Source organism: Nerophis ophidion, linkage group LG12 (genome assembly GCF_033978795.1).
Source record: "Nerophis ophidion isolate RoL-2023_Sa linkage group LG12, RoL_Noph_v1.0, whole genome shotgun sequence".
NCBI lineage: Eukaryota > Metazoa > Chordata > Actinopteri > Syngnathiformes > Syngnathidae > Nerophis > Nerophis ophidion.
This window is the reverse complement of record NC_084622.1, coordinates 29,179,353-29,204,267: the sequence shown is the minus strand read 5'-3', so window position 1 is coordinate 29,204,267 and position 24,915 is coordinate 29,179,353. Positions and strand designations below refer to the sequence as shown.

The 24,915-nt window shown below is 40.9% G+C and overlaps 1 protein-coding gene and 1 long non-coding RNA gene across 2 annotated transcripts in view; one reads left to right on the top strand and one right to left on the bottom strand.

The window, feature by feature from the left end:
• LOC133563267 (uncharacterized) overlaps positions 1 to 24,915 on the top strand; it is a 109,503-nt gene that overhangs the window by 6,692 nt on the left and 77,896 nt on the right. The window contains exon 2 of the long non-coding RNA XR_009809023.1: positions 3,800 to 4,067. This is a non-coding gene — a long non-coding RNA (uncharacterized LOC133563267). The remainder of the gene's footprint in view (positions 1 to 3,799; positions 4,068 to 24,915) is intronic.
• LOC133563266 (aquaporin-9-like) lies at positions 516 to 24,806 on the bottom strand. Its single transcript, XM_061917295.1, has 6 exons — positions 23,816 to 24,806; positions 21,010 to 21,136; positions 17,061 to 17,198; positions 16,866 to 16,984; positions 5,811 to 6,028; positions 516 to 3,977 (listed from the first exon to the last, which is right to left on the bottom strand). The coding sequence occupies exons 1-6, from the start codon at positions 23,915 to 23,917 to the stop codon at positions 3,764 to 3,766; spliced, it is 918 nt and encodes a 305-aa protein (XP_061773279.1). The 5' UTR covers positions 23,918 to 24,806; the 3' UTR covers positions 516 to 3,763.

Genomic DNA, 24,915 nt, shown 5'->3' with positions numbered 1-24,915 from the left:
GAAGTGTCTTGCTCAGGACACAACGGACGTGACGAGGTTGGTACTAGGTGGGATTTGAACCAGGGACCCTCGGGTTGCGCACGGCCACTCTTCCACTGCGCCACGCCGTCCCTATTAAATTATTGAATAATTACATACAATTGTACATCAAACAAATTAATGAAACATAGAAACACATTTATGCATTGAATTCCAATTATACTTAATTAGTTCCACATTTAAGTTATTATTTAAATATTCAAATAAGGTCCTGGGTTCGATTCCCGAACGCAGGGTCTTTCTGTGTGGAGTTTGCGTGTTCTCCCCGTAATTGCGTGGGTTCCCTCCGTGTACTCCGGCTTCTTCCCAGCTCCAAAGACATACACCTGGGGATAGGTTGATTGGCCTTCCGCCTTAGTGCAGCTGGGATAGGCTTCAACACCCCCCGTGACCCCGAAAAGAACAATAGGTAGAAAATAGATGGATGGAGGGATTTGTTAATCTATTTTTGTCTCATTCCACCATCCATAGAAACACAACTGCTGTCACTATTTAGTGTGTGCCAAAACCACAGGGGGCACTGTAGACTCTTAAGTGTCAAATAATTTTAGCCAATCAGGAGAGTAAGTTCCAAAGAAGAACGTTTGTGATGAATTGTCGTTGAAGTATGTTGAGAAACAATATTAAGTCAAATAATAAGTGATATGAACGCATTAACTAAATTATATTCCATGATTACCCCGCCTTCCGCCTGAATGCAGCTGAGATAGGCTCCAGCACCCCCCATGATCCCAAAAGGGACAAGCGGTAGAAAATGGATGGATTTGTGTTAAGAAGAAAAAGTGTCCATTTACTATTCTGTTAGTGCTAACATTAATGTTTGGTATGTTGTAACTATTTATACATCGCTAAAATGAGTGTTTTGTGATGTAAATTGTTAGTTTTAAGTATTTACTTTCATTAGCTTGGCTTATTTAAATCGTCTGTTTGTCCATTTGAGTTTAGCAACCAAACTGATAAAGCAAGAGGAGGAAGTCTGATATGAATAACTGTTTTTTTTTTTTTTTTAATCATTTCTTGTTTTAACAAAACAAAAGCAGGAATACATTTGGTATGCTGAAAGGGATATAACTGCACTTTTTTGCAAATTTTGCCTATCATTCACAATCATCAATAACACACGTTTGTCTTTTTTTTATTTCTAAACATTAAATAAATGCTATCAAAAGTCTACTCACAATAAAGCCAATGGTAGTCGCTCTAGTCGGCCTATAAAGTCATTAGGAAAACATCCCAAACATGTCCATTAAGGTTTTATATACATGATGTGAGTTAATGGTGGTTTAGCTCGGTTGGTAGTGGCCGTGCCAGCAACTTGAGGGTTGCAGGTTCGATTCCCGCTTCCGCCATCTTAGTCACTGCTGTTGTGTCCTTGGGCAAGACACTTTACCCACCTGCTTCCAGTGCCACCCACACTGGTTTAAATGTAACTTAGATATTGGGTTTCACTATGTAAAGCGCTTTCAGTCACTAGAGAAAAAGCGCTATATAAATATAATTCACTTCACTTAATTCACTAATTCACAATGTAGTGACAGGGACATTTATAATGACATTTAATATTTATGGATTTTTATCATTTTTGGCATACACAGTAAATTAATTTAATAAACGTATCACGTTTTTTTTTTCTTCGAAGACTTCACTGATTTTTATTCACTGCAGACTTCATGAGAGCTAACAAACATAATAAAACATCACTTACTCTACAAGGTCTGCGGTCATTGGGATGCCAACTGCTTGGATGTTCATTAATTCCCATTTAGACGAAGAATGACGCATAATTCTTCCAAAGAAAAAAGGGGAGTGAAACCAAGCATCATTTTGTGTCATTCTCGCCATTTCCAGGTATTAAGTGGATGCTAAAGTGTACCAACTTGTCGGATTACGTCCTCATCCTTCTACTATCAAGATGAAAGGCATGATTTATGTTGTAGAATAAACTTCCATAAGCTGCGACACGAAAAGGCAGATCACCAGCCAACGATGTCAACATAGACACACAAGCTCGTGATCACGGCTCCCCTATAAATAGTTTGTCCGCGTTAGCGCTTATAATAACAATGTCACTTTTAATATTTCACTAATACTTGGTTTAAGGCCTACTGAAATGAGATTTTCTTATTTAAACGGGGATAGCAGGTCCATTCTATGTGTCATACTTGATCATTTAGCGATAATGCCATATTTTTGCCGAAAGGATTTAGTAGAGAACATCGACGATAAAATTCGCAACTTTGGGTCGCTAACAGAAAAGCCCTGCCTTTACCGGAAGTCGCAGACGATGACGTCACATGTTGATGGCTCCTCACATCCTCACATTGTTTTTAATGGGAGCCTCCAACAAAAAGAGCTATTCGGACCGAGAAAACGACAATTTCCCCATTAATTTGAGCGAGGATGAAAGATTTGTGTTTGAGGATATTGATAACGACGGACTCGGAAAAAAAAAAACGCGATTGCATTGGGACGGATTCAGATGTTTTTAGACACATTTACTAGGATCATTCTGGGAAATCCCTTTTCTTTATATTGTGTTGCTAGTGTTTTAGTGAGTTTAATAGTACCTGATAGTCGGAAGGGTGTATCCACGGGTGTCTTGAGGCCAGCGTCTGATGGAAGTCGACGGCAGCTGTATGGACGGCACAAGCTCAGCTGATCTCCGGTAAGTGGCGACTTTTTACCACAATTTTCTCACCGAAAACTGCTGGTTGACAAGTGGTCAGGATCCATGTTTGCTTGACCGCTCTGATCCATAGTAAAGTTTCACCTCCGGGAATTTTAAACAAGGAATCACCGTGTGTTTGTGTGGCTGAAGGCTAAAGCTTCCCAACTCCATCTTTCTACTTTGACTTCTCCATTATTAATTGAACAAATTGCAAAAGATTCAGCAACACAGACCTCCAAAATACTGTGTAATTATGCGGTTAAAGCAGACAACTTTTAGCTGTGTGTGTGCGCAGCGCTAATATTTCCTAACAGTCCGTGACGTCACGCGTACACGTCAGCATTCCGCGATGTTTTCAACAAGAAACTCCCGGGAAATTTAAAATTGCGATTCAGTAAACTAAAAAGGCCGTATTGGCATGTGTTGCATTGTTAATATTTCATCATTGATATATAAACTATCAGACTGCGTGGTCGGTAGTAGTGGGTTTCAGTAGGCCTTTAATATTCAAATCGAAAAATGCGCTTTTTGAATGGTTATTTATTGGATTTTATAGGCGCCCATTGGCTCCTTTGTAAACTGCCCTTGTTTATTTACGAGTTAGAATGCTTTAAAAAATAATTGATCTGTCGTCTTGTTTTTCATCAGAATTAGGAATAATGGGCAAAATTCAAAAAAGGTGCAGTTCTCCTTTTAAGAAATTACAAGCAGTACTAAAAAAAATGATCTATTACACTGGAAATTCACAGGAGCACATCCTAAAGGAGATTGTTGTGCGTGTAATATCTAATATCTGACAGTACAGTATTTACAAGTTATCTATTCTGGTGTAACATGTTACAACAGAAAACCACATTCCTGTCTCTGCATACCGCAAAACGATTTTGCATAAGGAGCATTAGTGTTGTATTAGATTGTATTTGTAATGTTGTGAGCAGGCCAAAAGGCCGACCAGAAAGCATACACACCGAGATGGAAGCTGTAGCGGGGATTCTTTGTCTGATGGACCATAACATGAGTAAATGAAACTACACGCAGGTCATGAATGTCTCTTGTTTAGCTCATCGTAATCATCTCATATTTGTCCTTCAGGCTGCAGTCCTCGTCCTCTTCGTCTTCCTCCTCCTCCTCGTCCCCCTCCTCCTCGCGGGGCTTCTCGGGCTCGTCGCGGTGGTGGTGAAGCTCGATGAGCAGGTAGTAGAGGACTGCTGCGACCACGCCCCCCACCATGGGCCCTGCCACTGGGATCCACCACCAATAGCCTGCCGTGCTGCATGGAGTGGAAAACAATTGCGAGGTGATACTTTGGTCTCAGCGATGGAAGCACTGTTGGACCAACAAAAACAATTGACCTTGCCTGGTGAGTGCGCGTGACTTTATATAACCAGCCGGTAAGTCTTGATAGGCATGTTTCCTAATCGTTTATTTCAATCAATATTTTTGCTGGCCCACTACTACCTCACATGCTGTTGTTGGTTGCTATTGAATCCCCTCTTGATATGTGCTTTTGAAAAGGCAAAAGTCAAGTTTACAGTTCACTATCAATAATTTTCAAATTTATACTATAATAAGTCAAAGTACATTTCTATATTTTTCTCACATGTATGTTTTATCTATGCTGAAAATAGTCCGTAATGTTTGCATTAAAAAAGGAGCTGATTCAATCTCATTGTACATGTGTATCGTGACAATAAAAATCATTCCAGTTTTCTATTCTACATGCAACGGCAAGCTTACATAAAGACAAATATGATGCAATTACCAAAATGACGCATTCAAATGTTAGTTATAAGGTACATTTGAAATCCTAATTAAATTTCAGAGTTACAAAAAAAACACCTTAAATTTTCAATTTGAAAAAAAAATCTCTATTTTATTAAATTTTTGTAAAAAAAATAAAAATATATATATATATATATTTTAAATTTTCTAACACTGTGTATTAGTTGTATTTTTTTTCTGTCGTCAACTCTCCCTGTCGTTTCTTTGCTGTGTGGGCCAACCTCTGATCCTAGTAGCCGAGACACAGCATATTGAATGTGCCAAGAAACTAACATGACAAGACCAAAAGAAAAGCCCTATATGAATAAAAAGTCAACATTTTATAATTGTAATATTCATTCATATTCATATCCATTCAACATTATGGCTTTTTGTTTTATTATTTTACAATTATATTGATTTTTTTTCAATCAGTTTATTTAAATGTTTTAACTGGTTGAAACTTTTCCGTTTCCTGGTTACGTCAGATAAACAGCGCAGTATTGGGATGTAACAATATGAAAATTTCATATCACGGTTATCGTGACAAAAAGGACTCTGATTATCAAATTATTGTCACAGTATTGTTGATTGTGCTCATAAGGTACTTACAGTATACGCACTGAAATCTTTTGAAAAAAATATTTTTTAAATAACTAAAATAAATGGACACACATTTAGAAAAGCCAGTATTTCGTATGTTTTTTGTTCCATATGTTGTTACATACCTGCCTCACTGATAGTGTTTAGTCTTAGAGTTTTATCTATTTTAATTGATATGCTTTTATTGTTTTAAAAATTGCTTTGTTGCTGTGACACTTTATAATTGATTCAAATCTATTATTATTATTATCTATTATTTCTGGCCGGCGTTGTGGCATCCTACTCTGTTCAACAGTCCTTGAACGCATCGCAAAAACACCTTATTCTCATATTCTTCTGAGTATAGAACAATCACTCAGTTCTAAGACAGCAGCGCTTGTATGATCAATGTGCACAATTGAATATCTTAGTTACTCATACAGCAATGTGTTTATATAAGTTTAGATTGGGGTTTGTCATTTTTAATGGGGAAAGACGTTAATGTCTCTTTTTTTCGTGTTAGCATTTAAGGTAGCGAGCTGGCGCCAGTCAGTTTGTGAGTTTATCAAAGTGCAGTTATCAATCACAGTGTTTAGATGACTGTCATTTAAAAACGGTAGTACTAACCATTGGGAGTTTTTCTGCGGTTATCATTACTACAGTTTATTGTTACAACCTTGCAGTGCGTTTTGACCTCATTAAACATGTTCCAAAACAAATCCAGACAGAAGTAAATCTCAGGGCTATGTTACACAGTCACCTGAAGACCTCCATCCCCCATCCGGCCACAGCAGTGAACAGCCTGGGTCCCAGGTCCCTGGCGGGGTTCAGTGGGTAGCCACAGTTCAGACCCATGGATACGCCGATGGCCATGATGATCAGGCCGATGGCCAGTGGCTCCACACCTTTGGGGGCTCCAATGTTTCCTCCATCAATAATTGCCAGGATGCACAAAACCAACATGCCAGTACCCACCACCTGTAAGAAGAGCGCATGTAATGGCTGAACTTTTCTGGTCTCCTTCTAGTGTGCCATCGAGGTAGTTAAACACTACAATAACAACTGCTATTTATTACTGATAGATACTCCTTAAGATTAGAAGTTGTACAAGACAGAATCCAGAATTGTCCTGGAAAATTGCCTTCCGGTGGAGGAAATGTGTTCAGCAAAGATAACTGTAGACCACAATGATCCGACATTATTGTTTAAGTATTCCACTTCCATAAACGATTCATTCATTTTCTTTATTTTTAATAGTAATGGTCCTGAGTAGTCCTGGGTTCAATCCCGGGCTCGGGATCTTTCTGTGTGGAGTTTGCATGTCCTCCCCATGAATGCGTGGGTTCCCTCCGAGTACTCCGGCTTCCTCCCACTTCCAAATACATGCACCTGGGGATAGGTTGATTGGCAACACTAAATTGGCCCTAGTGTGTGAATGTGAGTGTGAATGTTGTCTGTCTATCTGTGTTGGCCCTGCGATAAGGTGGCGACTTGTCCAGGGTGTACACCGCCTTCCGCCCGATTGTAGCTGAGATAGGCTCCAGCGCCCCCCGCGATCCCAAAGGGAGTAAGCGGTAGAAAATGGATGGATGGAATAACAGTTATCTAATTTTTGTACTTGTAAGACAGTTAAAATGTGTTTTCCAAAGCTATCATCTGGACTGTCATGCTATCCAGAATGTGACCATAATTGTGTGGAGAATTACAGCAGTCAAGTCAAGTCAACATATCTCATAAGACTTCAGCTCAATAAGTGTGTAAAGCACAGACTTCTAACCGGCAGACCGTGGTCCAAGTCAGGACCTAGAATTATTCAATTATCTAAGTATTAGATAATTGAATGGTTACAGGTCCTGGACCGTCGAAACCTAAAATACTTTTATACTTGGAAGAATTTTAGGTTTTGACGGTGCATTTTTATCTTGACTGACACAAATTTTCTTGACTTTATGGTTGTCAAACATGGACTTGGACTTGGATTGTTTCTTCGATGCAAAGGATGATTGGCACGAGCCAGGCGTGAATGAAGGTACATTTTTATTTATATTCTAACAAAATTACAAAAAACGGCAAACAAAGGGCGCGCACGAGGGCGGCAAACAAACTTGGCTAATGAAAAAACAAAAGACTAGCACAAAAGCTGGAACTATAAACATGAACAGAAACACTTGCGCTGTGGGATGAACAACAAAACTTGCACTGAGGCATAAATACAAAACTTACGTGGCGTGGACAAAAACGAACAGCATAGCAAGGCATGAAGCAGATGAATCTGGGATGTGTAGGTAGGTAAAGTTGCCAGGACAAAGACAGAAACAGAATGGCTTAAATAATGACTATGATAATGATTAGCAGGTGTGAGAACTGAGGACCGGGGCGTGACTTGGAGACAAGGTGGAAACTAATGAGTTACTATGGAAACCAAGAAAACAAGGAAATGCAAACGCAAGAACTGAATGTCCAAAAAACAAAACATAACATGACCAAAACAAAACATGATATCCTAGGCGTGACAATGGTATGGATGTACAAAACCCAAAACCAGTGAAGTTGGCATGTTGTGTAATTCATAAATAAAAACAGAATACAATGATTTGCACATCCTTTCCAACTTATATTCAATTGAATAGACTGATAGGGCAAGATATTTAATGTTCGAACTGAGAAACACAATTTTTTTTTTGCAAACTATTAACTTAGAATTTAATGGCAGCAACACATTGCAAAAAAGTTGTCACAGGGGCATTTTTACCACTGTGTTACATGGCCTTTCCTTTTAACAACACTCAGTAAACGTTTGGGAACTGAGGAGACCATTTTTTGAAGCTTTTCAGGTAGAATTATTTCCCACTCTTGCTTGATGTACAGCTTAAGTTGTTCAACAGTCCGGGGTCTCCGTTGTGGTATTTTAGGCTTCATATTACGCCACACATTTTCGATGGGAGACAGGTCTGGACTACAGGCAGGCTAGTCTAGTATCCGCACTCATTTACTATGAAGCCACACTGTTGTAACACGTGGCTTGGTATTGTCTTGCTGAAATAAGCAGGGGCGTCCATGATAACGTGGCTTGGATGGCAACATATGTCGCTCCGAAACCTGTATGTACCTTTCAGGACTAATACACCTCCATACAATCACAGATGCTGGCTTTTGAACTTTGTGCCTATAACAGTCCGAATGGTTCTTTTTCTCTTTGGTCTGGAGGACACCATGTCGACAGTTTCTAAAAACAATTTGAAATGTGGACTCGTCAGACAACAGAACACTTTTCCACTTTGCATCAGTCCATCTTAGATGAGCTCGGGATCAGGTGTTCTAGGTGTTGTTGATAAATGGCTTTTGTTTTTGCATAGTAGAGTGTTAACTTGCACTTATAGATGTAGCGACAAACTGTAGTTACTGAGTGTAGTTTTCTGAAGTGTTCCTGAGCCCATGTGGTGATATCCTTTCCACACTGATGTCGCTTTTTGATGCAGTACTGCCTGAGGGATTGAAGGTCCTTAATATCATCGCTTACGTGCAGTGATTTGTCCCGATTCTCTGAACCTTTTTATTATGTTACGGACCGTAGATGGTGAAATGCCTAAATTCCTTGCAATAGCTCGTTGAGAATTGTTGTTCTTAAACTGTTCCGACAATTTGCTGAAGCATTTGTTCACAAAGTGATGACACTCACCCCATCCTCGTTTGTCAATGACTGAGCATTTCCTGGAAGCTGCTTTTATACCCAATCATGGCACCCACCTCTTCCCAATTAGCCCGCTCACCTGTGGAATGTTCCAAATAAGTGTTTGATGAGCATTCCTCAACTTTCTCACTTTGCCACTTGTGCCACCTTTTTTGAAACATGTTGCAGGCATCAAATTCCAAATGACGTAATAATAAAGTGTACTAGTTCAATTAAGTATATTGTCTTTGCAGTCTATTCATCCATCCATCTTCTTCCGCTTATCCGAGGTCGGGTCGCGGGGGCAACAGCCTAAGCAGGGAAACCCAGACTTCCCTTTCCCCAGCCACTTCGTCTAGCACTTCCTGGAGGATCCCGAGGCGTTCCCAGGCCAGCCGAGAGACATAGTCTTCCCAACGTGTCCTGGGTCTTCCCCGTGGCCTCCTACCTAACATTATATAATCTAACTTTGCAGTCTATTCAATTGGATATAAGTTAAAAAAGATTTGCAAATCATTGTATTCTATTTTTATTTACCATTCACACAACGTGCCAACTTCACTGGTTTTGGGTTTTGTATCACAGCAGGAAATCCACTGACCAATAACATTTGAGTTAGGCCATCCCACATGAAGCTACTCTGCAAATCAAATACAGGCATTGCAGTTGTTAAACATTGCACTCGAAACAGATAAACAGATGAAAGAGGAGAGAACTTACACAGAAGAAGGAGTGGGAGATTCGGGAAAATAAAAAGTAACGAAAGACAAACTTTGATACATCGACACTAAGGTGTTCCCTTCACACACACACACACACACGCACACACACACACACACACAGACACACACACACACACAAATCACAACCCCCACAGTGCGATCTGCATCAGCAATTTGTGCACCGCTTTCACGTTCGCTCTATTGGAGCAGTCTTACAATGTCTGCATATAGTAGACATTAAATGAATTATCAAAGCACCATATTACAAATCAAATCTTTTTTCTAATTTAATCTAAAAACCTGCTCAGTGGCCTTGTGGTTAGAGTGTCCGCCCTGCGACTTGAAGGTCGTGTGTTCAATCCCCGGCGGAGTCATACCAAAGAGTAAAAATGGGACCCATTGCCTCCGTGTCACTCAGCATCAAGGGTTGGAATTGGGGCTTAAATCACCAAAATGTTTCCCGAGCGCGGCCACTGCTGCTGCTCACTGCTCCCCTCACCTCCCAGGTGGTGAACATGGGAATGGGTCTATTGAAATGGTTAATTTCACCACACCTCGTGTGCGTGTGACTATCATATCAATCGATGAATCGTAAAAGTATTAGACAAAGCACAAACTTAGGACCTATTATGCAAACACAACTTTTCTTACAAATTGGCACTTGGTTTGCTAAATTTGTGACTTTTTACCCAAGTGTGACTTCAGAGAATATCTCCATAATTGCTACAAATGTACCCAAAGTGCTATGTGCGAGTCCACCATTGTAGTCCGTGCCGTAGTCAAAAAGTTTTTGTTTTTTTTTCATCCTCTTTTTGTGGGGCAGACTGGCTCGTACACGCACAGGCGTCCTCCACTGTTGCCATTTCTCAGACAAAGTAGCGTACAGTTGGAACTTATATCTGTCAGTAAACTCCATATGGAAGCGCTAAAAACTCCAACATGGCTGACGGGGAGAAGGCACTGTTGAAGTGGAGGCACGTAAATAAGACTAATCTTGAAGAGACGGTCAGAAAGCGACTTGAAGATGGTCAGTAAAACATAATCCATCTTGTAAATGTAATCGTTGTCGATGTGCTTTTTTTTTTTTTTTTTTTTCGAAAAATGGTTTATTTCAAATATCCATCCATCCATCCATCCATCCATCCATCTTCTTCGGCTTATCCGAGGTCGGGTCGCGGGGGCAACAGCCTAAGCAGGGAAACCCAGACTTCCCTCTCCCCAGCCACTTCGTCTAGCTCTTCCTGGGGGATCCTGGGGCGTTCCCAGGCCAGCCGGGAGACATAGTCTTCCCAACGTGTCCTTGGTCTTCCCCGTGGCCTCCCACCGGTTGGACGTGCCCTAAACACCTCCCGAGGGAGGCGTTCGGGTGGCATCCTGACCAGATGCCCGAACCACCTCATCTGGCTCCTCTCGATGTGGAGCAGCAGCGGCTTTACTTTGAGTTCCTCCCGGATGGCAGAGCTTCTCACCCTATCTCTAAGGGAGAGCCCCGCCACACGGCGGAGGAAACTCATTTCGGCCGCTTGTACCCGTGATCTTATCCTTTCGGTCATGACCCAAAGCTCATGACCATAGGTGAGGATGGGAACGTAGATCGACCGGTAAATTGAGAGCTTTGCCTTCCGGCTCAGCTCCTTCTTCACCACAACGGATCGGTACAACGTCCGCATTACTGAAGACGCCGCACCGATCCGCCTGTCGATCTCACGATCCACTCTTCCCCCACTCGTGAACAAGACTCCTAGGTACTTGAACTCCTCCACTTGGGGCAGGGTCTCCTCCCCAACCCGGAGATGGCGTTCCACCCTTTTCCGGGCGAGAACCATGGACTCGGACTTGGAGGTGCTGATTCTCATTCCGGTCGCTTCACACTCGGCTGCGAACCGATCCAGTGAGAGCTGAAGATCCCGGTCAGATGAAGCCATCAGGACCACATCATCTGCAAAAAGCAGAGACCTAATCCTGCGGTCACCAAACCGGAACCCCTCAACGCCTTGACTGCGCCTAGAAATTCTGTCCATAAAAGTTATGAACAGAATCGGTGACAAAGGACAGCCTTGGCGGAGTCCAACCCTCACTGGAAATGTGTTCGACTTACTGCCGGCAATGCGGACCAAGCTCTGGCACTGATCATACAGGGATCGGACCGCCACAATAAGACAGTCCGATACCCCATACTCTCTGAGCACTCCCCACAGGACTTCCCGAGGGACACGGTCGAATGCCTTCTCCAAGTCCACGAAGCACATGTAGACTGGTTGGGCAAACTCCCATGCACCCTCAAGAACCCTGCCGAGATTATAGAGCTGGTCCACAGTTCCATGACCAGGACGAAAACCTGTTATTTCAAATAATTTCCCTAAAATATGAATTGAGGCTATAAAGTGTGTTTTAATCCGATTGCTTGATTAATTAAACATACAAATCGATAGATTACATGGTTACTAAAATAAACAATACTGGCAGCCCCAACATTAACCTATTGTGCCAAAAGCACTTAGACTTAGACAAACTGTATTAATCCACAAGGGAAATTGTTCCACACAGTATCTCAGTTGCAAAGGATGGAAAGGATAATGGGGGTATAAAGTAGACAAACAATGTACCGTAGTAACAATATAAAATATGACATATATGTAATATTTACATATTAAGTTACGTTAATGTACCACTGATAGTGACACACACACTAGGTGTGGTGAAATTACCCTCTGCTTTTGACCCATCCCCTTGTTCCACCCTCTGGTAGGTGAGGGAAGTAGTGAGCAGCAGCGGTGGCCATGCTCGGCAATCATTTTGGTAATTCAACCCCCAATTCCAACCCTTGATGCTGAGTGCCAAGGTAATGGGTCCCATTTTTAGAGTCGTTGGTATGACTCGGTCGGGGCATTACATATACAGTATATAACACATACTAATACCTTATATTATGATATTATATTTGTATATAATATATACATTATATAAAAAATACCATGTACAATACTACAGTAATGTAACAGCTGCAGCAAAAAAGGGCAGCATAAAATAGAGAGTATATCTAACATAAAATATACATTATAAACAAAGAGAGGTAGCTTACATTGAAGTGGTCAGGTAAGAGACAGATGTCATCTATTCTAGTGGTCCCCAACCTTTTTTGCACCACAGACCAGTTAAATGTAGGCATTATTTTCAGGGACCGGCTTCCCACTTGTGAAAAATACAATTCACTATAACGCTGAATTAAAGTGAGCCCTGGGCTTGTTTCTTTGCAATGAAATACTGATGGAAATTAACCTTTGGCTACAATCTGTCACATTTATATTTTATATGTTCATTAATTTGCTTTGTATCATGTCACAAAGTTATAACAAATGGCAACTTCCTATGAGGAGTTTTATTGTACATGTATAAACAAGCTCACAGGTGTGTCTAGTACACAGGTGTCAAACTCAAGGTCTGCGGGCCAGATCTGGCCCTCCACGTCATTTTAAATGGCCCGCAAAAGCCTGGAAAGAATATGTGTCAATAAAATACCTTTATATTTTATTTTTTTACCTTCTTATTTTCTTACTAAAGGTATTCGATTTTTTTTCTAGTTCGACGAGGGGGGTGGGGGGGGATGTGTCCAATATTGCAACAAATATTATATAATCTAACTTTGTTGGTCAAAATCCAAATAAATACTTAAATACCTGCTTAATTTATGGTTTCGAAGCAAGTTATCCATCAAATTGTACGCTATAAAAATGACCAAAACATTTTACTGTAAAATTTTGGGATTTTTTTTTTTACAATATATTACCGCAAGTTGAAAAAAAAATGACGAATGTTTTTGTTTTTTTTACAGTAAATAATAATAACGGTGTCCTTGAGTGCCTAGAAAGGAGCCTTATAAGTAAAATGTATTATTACAATTAAATAACACCATTATGGATTGAACTTTCACAGTATCATGTTAGACCCGCTCGACATCCATTGCTTTCCTCCTCTCCAAGGTTCTCATAGTCATCATTGTCACCGACGTTGGGTGTGAGTTTTCCTTGCCCTTATGTGGGCCTACCGAGGATGTCGTAGTGGTTTGTGCAGCCCTTTGAGACACTAGTGATTTAGGGCTATATAAGTAAACATTGATTGATTGATTGATATATTTTACAGTAAAAGTCCGGCAACTAAGCTGCCAGTTTTGTTCTGTAAAAAACAGTGGTCAAATCCACAGATTTGTTTTACTCTTTACGTAAAAAAACTGTAAAATATTTAAATTTATAGGCAAATACATTAATTATTTACTGTTACTAGCGGCCCTCTAATGGCATCCATGTCTGCGGTATGGCCCTCAATGAAAACAAGTTTGACACCCCTAGCTGGTCTAGTGGGACATGCCAAAGTTAAGTCGGAGAAAATGCCGTCCTTTTATGAATTATTATAGCAAATGCTTCATGGACTGATACTGGTCCCCGGACCAGTGGTTGGGGACCACTGATCAGTAGTTGGGGACCACTGATCTATTGTATCTATATGTCACTTCTTACCAACGTTGATTTAGAAGTGAAGGGAATAATATTTATATTTATATTCTTCTATGTCCCACTCTCCCTTGTGGAGGGGGTCCGGTCCGATCCGGTGGCCATGTACTGCTTGCCTGTGTATCGGCTGGGGACATCTCTGCACTGGTGATCCGCCTCCGCTTGGGATGGTTTCCTGCTGGCTCCGCTGTGAACGGGACTCTCGCTGCTGTGTTGGATCCGCTTTGGACTGGACTCTCGCGACTGTGTTGGATCCATTATGGATTGAACTTTCACAGTATCATGTTAGACCCGCTCGACATCCATTGCTTTCCTCCTCTCCAAGGTTCTCATAGTCATCATTGTCACCGACGTCCCACTGGGTGTGAGTTTTCCTTGCCCTTATGTGGGCCTACCGAGGATGTCGTAGTGGTTTGTGCAGCCCTTTGAGACACTAGTGATTTAGGGCTATATAAGTAAACATTGATTGATTGATTGATATTTATATAGCCCTTTTTCTCTAGTGACTCAAAGCGCTTTACATAGTGAAACCCAATACCTAAGTTACATTCAAACCAGTGTGGGTGGCACTGGGAGCAGGTGGGTAAATGGTCTTGCCCAAGGACACAATGGCAGTGACTAGGATAGCAGGAATCGAACCAGCAACCCTCAAGTTGCTGGCACGGCCACTCTACCAACCGAGCTAAACCGCCCATCAAGTTGTTTTGTTCTTCACGCACTCATTACTCATTTTTGTGTTGTCGTTAAATATGTTACAAACATATTTACATACAATTTACAAACATACAAATGTTTGTAAATTCAGGTAGACTTATGTTGTTTTATGTATTGGATTCATTCAATAATTGCCAAGCGGAGTGTAAATACAAGGACGTCCGCGTTCCACTGCACATGCACAGACCGACCAGAGGGGTTTGTAAGAGACTTAATGTTGTAGGGTCCCGTCGGGTGCTTTGCAACACTTTTCTAGCCCCATCATGTTTTTTTTGGATCAGGGCACAGACCTAACAGACTGGAATTGGTGTTGAGTATAGATCTGACCTTCCGCTGAATGCCAGGGAACGGGTCATTAAACCGCAAAAGCAAGCAAAGCAAAGGGGGTCGTTTTCAGACTAAATGGGGCGATCCATTTTGCATTATCCACATTTCCTGGAGAAGTTGTGGCATTTACATCCTCCATCCATCCACTTTCTACCGCTTGTTCCCTTTGGGGGCGCTGGTGCCTATCTCAGCTATAATCGGGGGGAGAGCGGGGTACACCCTGGACAAGTCGCCAACTCATCGCAGGGCCAACACAGACAGACAGACAACATTCACACTCACATTCACACACTAGAGCCAATTTAGTGTTGCCAATCAACCTATCCCCAGGTGCATGTCTTTGGAAGTGGGAGGAAGCCGGAGTACCCGGAGGGAACCCACGCATTCACGGGGAGAACATGTAAACTCCACACAGAAAGATCCCGAGCCCGGGATTGAACCGAGGACTACTCAGGACCTTCGTATTGTGAGGCATATGCACTAACCCAGGGGCGCTCACACTTTTTCTGCAGGCGAGATACTTTTCAATTGACCAAGTCGAGGAGATCTACCTCATTCCTATTTATAATTTATATTTATTTATTTATGAAAGAGACATTTTTGTTAACAAGTTAATGGTGTTTAATGATAATACAAGCATGTTTAACACACATAGATTCCTTTCTTTCATGAAGACAAGAATATAAGTTGGTGTATTTGATTCTGATGACTTGCATTGATTGGAATTAGACAGTGGTGCTGATAACGTCCGCATTTTCAAATGGAGGGAAAAAAAAGTCCTCCTTTCTGTCCAATACCACATGCAAGTGGTTGGATTTGGCATCTCATTTGTCCAACTTGCATACTCGTTTTTAAACACTTTGTTATGAGAGTAGCGTATGTGTGTGGCCCTTTAATGTCTGGCAGCAGGTGAATGACGTCAGTGAGTGTGCGGGTGGGCAAGCAAGTGAGAAAGCGGTCGCTGAGGGCGGGGGAGAAATACATTGTTATCAAACGCCGTAGCTTGCTAGCTTGTGCACACTAGCTTTCTGAGACTCTTATTTTGTTAGCACAGGCAGGATGAAACAGGTCTTTTATGGTGAAGACAGGAACCGTGCAGTCGGTCTTTAGAGTTTTGACAGTAGGTACGGAGTCTCTAGAAATAAAATGTGTTTCTCTACGTCCGCCCTGTTAGTGATTTTTTTCTTAAATCTGAGCTCGCAGCAGCCAGCGTCATCTCACAAGATCCTCGGGTGCCGAGAATGTCAAACAACTGACGAAAGTGAAGTCTTGGTATGATTGATGATTGCTCATTTTTATGTCTATTTTTTAATGCCTGGCTTGAGATCGACTGACACACCCTCCGAGATCGACCAGTCAATCGCGATCGACGTAATGGGCACCCCTGCCCTAACCCTTCTCCCACCGTGCCTCAACCGCGACCATCATCGCTCGCCTGCGACGGGAGCTAACAAGCCAAATACTAGAGTCCGTGAACATTGCTCCAAAGTACAGATGTTGTGTTGATTTATTGAGCATACATATGAAACAAGGCGGCAGCTGAAGAAGGACTTCCCCATTCATCCTCTCTTTATCACACAGGAAAAGCCCGCGAGGTGAGAGTGCTGATGTAAGACTCGCGTCTGTATGTGACCATGGGATGAACAAATATACTGGAGTACTAAGACCATAGTGGCCTTAAACACTTAGCTTCTACAGCTGGGGTGCCCAAAGTGCAGCACATAGGCCATCTGTGGTCCGTCATTCATTTACCATTAGCCTGAGGTACAACAACAAAAAAAGGACCTTTGTATTGTGAGGCCCCATTTAGATCCTAAATAGGATAAAAAGAAGAACAGCAGTGAGAAGGAGAGGTCAGAAAAAATTGATTTCACCTGATCGATGAATCCGCCGAGAACTGACAGGTGTCTCGCTGGGTAGGACGCAAAAATGTGACCTGTTGCATTGATCCCCGTCACCGAGAAAATCCCACTGGTAAAGTCCATGAAAGCATCTGTAAGGGGTTCATAAATAGTTGTCAATGTTGAAAGAAAACTATCTGATGGATTGTCGTGATCACGGCGGCTCACCGTAGTACAATCCGAAGACAGCGGCCGCGCCTGCAAACGCACCCAGAAACTGAGCGATGATGTAGAAAGGAAACTTCCAGATTTTAAGTTTGCCCAGAATCACCATGGCCAGGGACACAGCAGGGTTGACGTGGCCCCCTGGGAGCCGGGACAAAGCAGAGAAGGAGTGAGGGGGCGCAACAGGCGAGGAAGCTGGCGTTATGGCTCCATTATTAGGGAGGCTTTCACATTCACCAGCAGGCTAGCAGAAGGCGTTTTGTTTAACAACTACTAAAACGGCCGTAAATTAGAAATACAGCATCACTGTGTTTCTTTGGGGGGAAAAATGCTCCCTGGGTGGTGGTGGTGAGGGGGATGTGGGGGGGGGGAGGGGGGGTGAATTTACGCATGCACGTAGCCTGTGATCGATGTTTGCAGGACATTCAGCGCCCCGGGTCATGGACGACCCCGGAGAGGCCACCAAATCAATGGGCGGTACACATTCATTGACTCCTGCCAGAGAGCTGGCACCTTCCTGCATGACAGCACAGGAGCACTGATGTGGAGGAGACACACATCACTTTACAGTGGTTGCCAAAAAGTATTTAGTCAGCCACCGATTGTGCAAGTTCTCCCACTTAAAATGATGACAGAGGTCTGTAATTTTCATCATAGGTACACTTCAACTGTGAGAGACATAATGTGGAAAAAAAATCCAGGAATTCACATTGTAGGAATTTTAAAGAATTTATCTGTAAATTATGGTGGAAAATAAGTATTTGGTCAACCATTCAACGCTCTCACTGATGGAAGGAGGTTTTGGCTCAAAATCTCACGATACATGGCCCCATTCATTCTTTCCTTAACACGGATCAATTGTCCTGTCCCCTTAGCAGAAAAACAGCCCCAAAGCATGATGTTTCCACCCCCATGCTTCACAGTAGGTGTGGTGTTCTTGGGATGCAACTCAGTATTCTTCTTCCTCCAAACACGACGAGTTAAGTTTATACCAAAATGGATACATGGATGACACAGCAGAGGATTGAGAGAATGTCATATGGTCAGATGAAACCAAAATAGAACTTTTTGGTATAAACTCAACTCGTCGTGTTTGGAGGAAGAAGAATACTGAGTTGCATCCCAAGAACACCATACCTACTGTGAAGCATGGGGGTGGAAACATCATGCTTTGGGGCTGTTTTTCTGCTAAGGGGACAGGACGATTGATCCGTGTTAAGGAAAGAATGAATGGGGCCATGTATCGTGAGATTTTGAGCCAAAACCTCCTTCCATCAGTGAGAGCTTTGAATGGTTGACCAAATACTTATTTTCCACCATAATTTACAAATACATTTTTTTAAATTCCTACAATGTGAATTCCTGGATTTTTTTTTTCACATTCTGTCTCTCACAGTTGAAGTGTACCTATGATGAAAATTACAGACCTCTGTCATCATTTTAAGTGGGAGAACTTGCACAATTGGTGGCTGACTAAATACTTTTTGGCCCCACTGTATAACAAAACGCCGGCGTCCTGGCAAAAAACAAAAAAGATGTCATGGAAATGACGGCTTTTATCGCTTTGCATGCACGTTGTCTCCTGGCCTCGGTTTCATTAATGCCAGCATCGTGTTGACTGATGGTGGATGGCCACACCTGTTTATTAGGGATGTGAATTATACAACACCTTATAATTAGATTCAATCCCAATCTTCTTCTTGGGCTGACAATTTCATTACAAATCGATTCTCGATTCAACAGGAGTCTCATAATGTTGTTTTGTAAAATGATTATGATAAAGCCCTTTTTAAAACAGGTAACATCAGGTTATAAAAGCTCCTCTTGGCTTCAGCAAGTAAAAAGGGATTTTTGAAAATAGTGAATTTATTTAGAATCAAAATGAATTCAAATTTAAAATCACAATTTGCATGTGAATCTATTTTTTTCAGATCATTTTTCTGATTTATTATTTTTAGCGGAATAGTCGTACTGTACAGACGATCAACTATACTGTTCTTGCCTTATGGACATCATAAATAACCTCATGATGGCAGAAGACCACAATGTATCTCACTGGACATCCCCTAGTTGTTTATAAATCAATACTTCTGACTAATTAAAACTTTATGTAAACAATATGACATACAACACGAAATGAGGACAACGTATCCTATTGGACATTCTCCATTTGTATACTCTAGCTTTTAAATAGACTCCCTTTTTAGAGCAGTTGATCTGCCGTTTGTTTTCTTTTTCTCCTATGTCCCACTCTCCCTTGTGGAGGGGGTCCGGTCCGATCCGGTGGCCATGTACTGCTTGCCTGTGTATTGGCTGCGGACATCTCTGCGCTGCTGATCCGCCTGCGCTTGGGATGGTTTCCTGCTGGCTCCGCTGTGAACGGGACTCGCGCTGCTGTGTTGGATCCGCTTTGGACTGGACTCTTGCGACTGTATTGGATCCATTATGGATTTAACTTTCACAGTATCATGTTAGACCCGTTCGACATCTATTGCTTTCCTCCTCTCCAAGGTTCTCATAGTCATCATTGTCACCGACGTCCCACTGGGTCATTATTGTCACCGATGTCCCACTGGGTGTGAGTTTTCCTTGCCCTTATGTGGGCCTACCCAGGATGTCGTGGTGGTTTGTGTTGTGGTTTGTGCAGCCCTTTGAGACACTAGTGATTTAGGGCTATATAAGTAAACATTCATTGATTGATTTATTATTGTTGTACCTGTATCATGTACTTTACAGTCTCGGTCAAAAGTTTACATACACTTGTAAAAAACAAGTGTATGTAAACAGACCACACGGTTTGGCCACATTACCCAGCAATATGTTTGTAAGAAAAAAGGCGAGGCCTTTAATCCCTGCTCAGTTACAGCTCATTTTACTACCTATTCCCTGTTATGTTTGTTTTATGTTGCATGATTGCACCAAGAAAATATCCTAGTTTGTGAACCCGTTCTCCAAATATGGCAATAAAAACAATTCTGATTCAGATTCTGAACACCAGGCCTACCGTCAAGCATGGTGGTAATAGTATTATGCTCTGCTGCCAATGGAACTGGTGCTTTACAGAAAGTAAATGGGACAATGAAAAAGGAGGATTACCTCCAAATTCTTCAGGACAACCTAAAATAATCAGCCGGGAGGTTGGGTCTTGGGTGCAGTTGGGTGTTCCAACAGGACAATGACCCCAAACACACGTCAAAAGTGGTAAAGGAATGGCTAAATCAGGCTAGAATGAAGGTTTTAGAAAGGCCTTCCTAAAGTCCTGACTTAAACATGTGGACAATGCTGAAGAAACAAGTCCATGTCCGAAAACCAACAAATTTAGCTGAACTGCACCAATTTTGTCAAGACGAGTGGTCAAAAATTCAACCAGAAGCATGTGGGTGGCTACCAAAATCGCCTTATTGCAGTGAAACTTGCCAAAGGACATGTAACCAAATATTAACATTGCTGTATGTATACTTTTGACCCAGCAGATTCGGTCACATTTACAGTAGACCCATAATAAATTCATAAAAGAACCAAACGTCATGATTGTTTTTTGTGACCAACAAGTATGTGCTCCAATCACTCTATCACAAAAAAATATGAGTTTTAGAAATGATTGGAAACTCAAGACAGCCATGACATTACGTTCTTTACAAATGTATGTAAAGGACTGCACTTTAAATACAGTTTTTATGAAGGAGCACTAACACTCACTGGCAATTTCCATCAGATTTAACAATTTAAATTTGAGGATAAGAATACCAAGATGTTCTTAGATAAGCATCCCACTGATCATCCCCCAATTATTGATGAGTTGGTATAATATGTAATGTAACATGAAGGCTGTTCAAAAGTTATTGAACCCTTTCTATGTGACTGTAATTTAAATATATTCCCCCTATTATTTATTGCACACATCAGGTAATCATAGAAATAGGGACTCCAGACAGTTGAAGTTGACACTTACCTGACACTCCACCCGCCACGTACACGGCCATCATCAGCCCGACAGAGAAGCCGATGTGCACAGTGAGTGGCTCGCCCAAAGAGTTTCGACTGAGGACCGTCTGGGCCACCGAGCCGCAACCAAACAACTAAAACACCAAGATCCAATACATCTATCAAAAACTTTGTGAGGATAATGACGCTCTTTATATATATATATATATATATATATATATATATATATATATATATATATATATATATATATATATATATATATATATATATATATACTCATGTGATAATATAAGTTGGGCTACACTACATTACATGGAAGGGATCCCCAATGCAATAGATAGTAAAAAAATGTGCTGCTGCAAAATCATTTGACACAATTAATCACAGCATCTTAATAAACAAAATTAAAATGGTATGGCATCAGAAGGTTGGTCTTGAACTGGGTAAGAAGCTACTTAACCAACATGAAGCAATATGTGAAGCGAGGCAAACACACGTCTACAGAGCTAAACATATATCTTGTGGCGTACCTCAGGGATCAATACTCCATACAAATGACATTTGTCAAATTACAAAGGACTTAATGTTAGTATTATTTGCAGATGATACGACTGTTTTGTTCAGGAGAGAACACACAGACGCCGATACAAATAATAACAGAAGAAATGGACAAATTAAAAAGATGGTTAGACAAAAACAGACTATCTTTGAATCTCAGCAAAACTAAAATAATGCAATTTGGTAACAGTACAAGAGAAAGTCAAATAGATGGAGTAGACATTGAAAGGGTAAAAGAAAACACATTTTTGGGTGTAATAATAGATGATAAAATGAAATGGACATCTCATGTAAAAATATACAAAATAAAATAGCAAGAAACAGGTCAATAATAAATAAAGCAAAACATGTTATAGTGGAGTTTGCATGTTCTCCCCGTGAATGCGTGGGTTCCCTCCGGGTACTCCGGCTTCCTCCCACTTCCAAAGACATGCACCTGGGGATAGGTTGATTGGCAACACTAAATTGGCCCTAGTGTGTGAATGTTGTCTGTCTATCTGTGTTGGCCCTGCGATGAGGTGGCGACTTGTCCAGGGTGTACCCTGCCTTCCGCCCGATTGTAGCTGAGATAGGCGCCAGCGCCCCCCGCGACCCCGAAAGGGAATAAGCGGTAGGAAATGGATGGATGAATGTTATAGACCAAAAATCTCGTCCTATTCTCTACTGATCTACTACCATATTTTTCGGACTATAAGTCGCAGTTGTTTTCATAGTTTGGTCAGGGGTGCGACTTATACTTAGGAGCGACTTATGTGTGAAATTATTACCACATTACTGTGAAATATCAAATAATATTATTTAGCTCATTCACACAAGAGACTAGACGTATAATATTTCATGGGATTTAGCGATGAGGAGTGACAGATTATTTGGTAAACGTATAGCATGTTCTATATGTTATAGTTATTTGAATGACTCTTACCATAATATGTTACTTTAACATACCAGGCACCTTCTCAGTTGGTTATTTATGCGTCATATAACGTACACTTATTCAACCTGTTGTTCACTATTCTTTATTTATTTTAAATTGCCTTTCAAATGTCTATTCTTGGTGTTGGGTTTTATCAAATAAATTTCCCCCCAAAATGCGACTTATACTCCAGTGCGACTTATATATGTTTTTTTCCCCCTTCTTTATTATGCATTTTCGGCAGGTGCGACTTGTACTCCGGAATGACTTATACTCCGAAAAGTCGGTACATCCTGATTCTGCCATCGTAGTCACTGCCGTTGTGTCCTTGGGCAAGAAACTCTACCCACCTGCTCCCAGTGCCACCCACACTGGTTTAAATGTAGCGTAAAGATGTAGATAAAGGGTTTCACTATGTAAAGCGCTTCGAGGCTCTAGAGAAAAAGCGCTATATAAATATAATTCACTTCACTTCAATAAAGTTACATAACTGAATTATTGTGTTGAAATATGGGGAAACAACTACAAATGTGTGCTTCATTCATTAACGGTGTTACAAATAAGATCAATTAGAATAATACATAATGTTGGATATAGAAAACATACAAACTCCTTATTGAAATTTAACGATTTGGTGCATTTGAAAACAGCTAAAATGATGTATAAAGCCAACTATAACCTGCTACCCAAGAATGTACAACAATTCTTCTCAACAAAAGAGGAGGAATATAACATTAAAGGAAAGTCTAATTTAAAACATTTGTATGCTTGTACAAAACTCAAAACATTTAGCATATCAGTATGTGGAATTAAATTATGGAATAAATTAACCAGATAAATCAAACAAAGCACCAAAATTATTCAGTTTAAGAGACTGTTCAAACTACACGTGTTCACAAAGTACACAGAATTATGATTATGATGAACATCTTGAAGCCTTTTTTTTTTTAGTGAGACATAGATTTATGTATTTAATATTTGTTTACTTACTATGGTATATTATTTATTGTTCAGTGTTCTGTTACAGAGAACAAGGAAATGTGATAAAATAGCTATGGTATGAAAAGGGGTAAGATTGAATAAGCTCTGCATCTTCCTACTCCTTTTCGGACGTGCTGCAATTGTGTGATGCATTAAATTATGTGGTATGCATGTTACAAAAAACTGAAACTGAACAGAACTGAAAATATCAAGAGATTGTCGTTATTTAAATACTTATGAAGCTTATTTTGCTAAATGAAAGGGTTTCAGAAATTAGAAAAAAAAAAGTTTGCAAACTACAAATTCAATAATAAATGCTAATTCAATGTAAAACAGTCATAGGCAAAATGTAACTCACAACCAAAACGAAGGTGCCGAGGAATTCTGCCAGGAATTCCTTGAGTATTCCATGTTTGAGTGCACAGTGTTGCCTCATGCTTCTCTTGTGTGGTGTGTCCATGTATTGCTGTGCTGACTGGGATTAGACGGGCCTGATGTCCCGTTGTGTCGTCCACTTGGGCTGTCATGTGACATCCCCACCTCGACACGTGTGCAGCCATTCAGCACTAAGCATTGACCCATTGAATTTGTACAACCATCATTAAGTTTCTAGGCAGAGTCAATAGCCCCTGTTTGGTGTTTTTTCAACTGAATGAAGAAGCATGACATGTCTAACCATAGGCACCGATCCCGCCAAGCACCCACGGGTGGGATTAATGGCGACTTTCCATCTTTAAAATATTTTTTGAAAAATCAATCTTGTTATTGATAATTTAGTGGTGAATTTGGTCTGCTTTACATATTAAAAAATCCACAAATGTTGTAGTCTATAATTAACCATGTCTAACCAAGATTTCATTATGCCTGATAATAAATGAATGATACAACCATCAAGACTTTGAGCACACTGCACACGAGTGAATGAAGTGCATACTTCACACATGTAAGAGGGATGTGTACTATGGCTATGAGTTGTTGTTTTTTTTCCCCCCTTGGCCTCAGTCTGCACCCCCACTCCAGGGCCCAGGCTAAGACCGATTTTTTATTTTTTTTATTTTAATCTTCTATTCTTTTCTCCCATACCCCCCCTGTTTACCTTTATGTCATCTTTTTTGTAAGGGGCGCTGGAAGCCGGCAGACCCGTCAGCGATCCTGTTCTGTCTCCCTGTAATGTTTGTCTGATCTTGAATGGGATTGTGCTGAAAATTGTAATTTTCCTGAAGGAACTCTCCTGACGGAATAAATAAAGTACTATCTAATCTAATCTAATCTATTTAGTCAACAGCCATACGTCACACTAAGGGTGGCAGTATGAACAATGCCAACACTGTCATAAAAATGTGCCATCTAGTGAAACCACACTAAACAACAACAAACACATTTTGGAAGAATATTTGCACCGCAACGCGACATAAACATTACAGAACAAATTCCCAGAATTCCCTGCAGCACCAACTC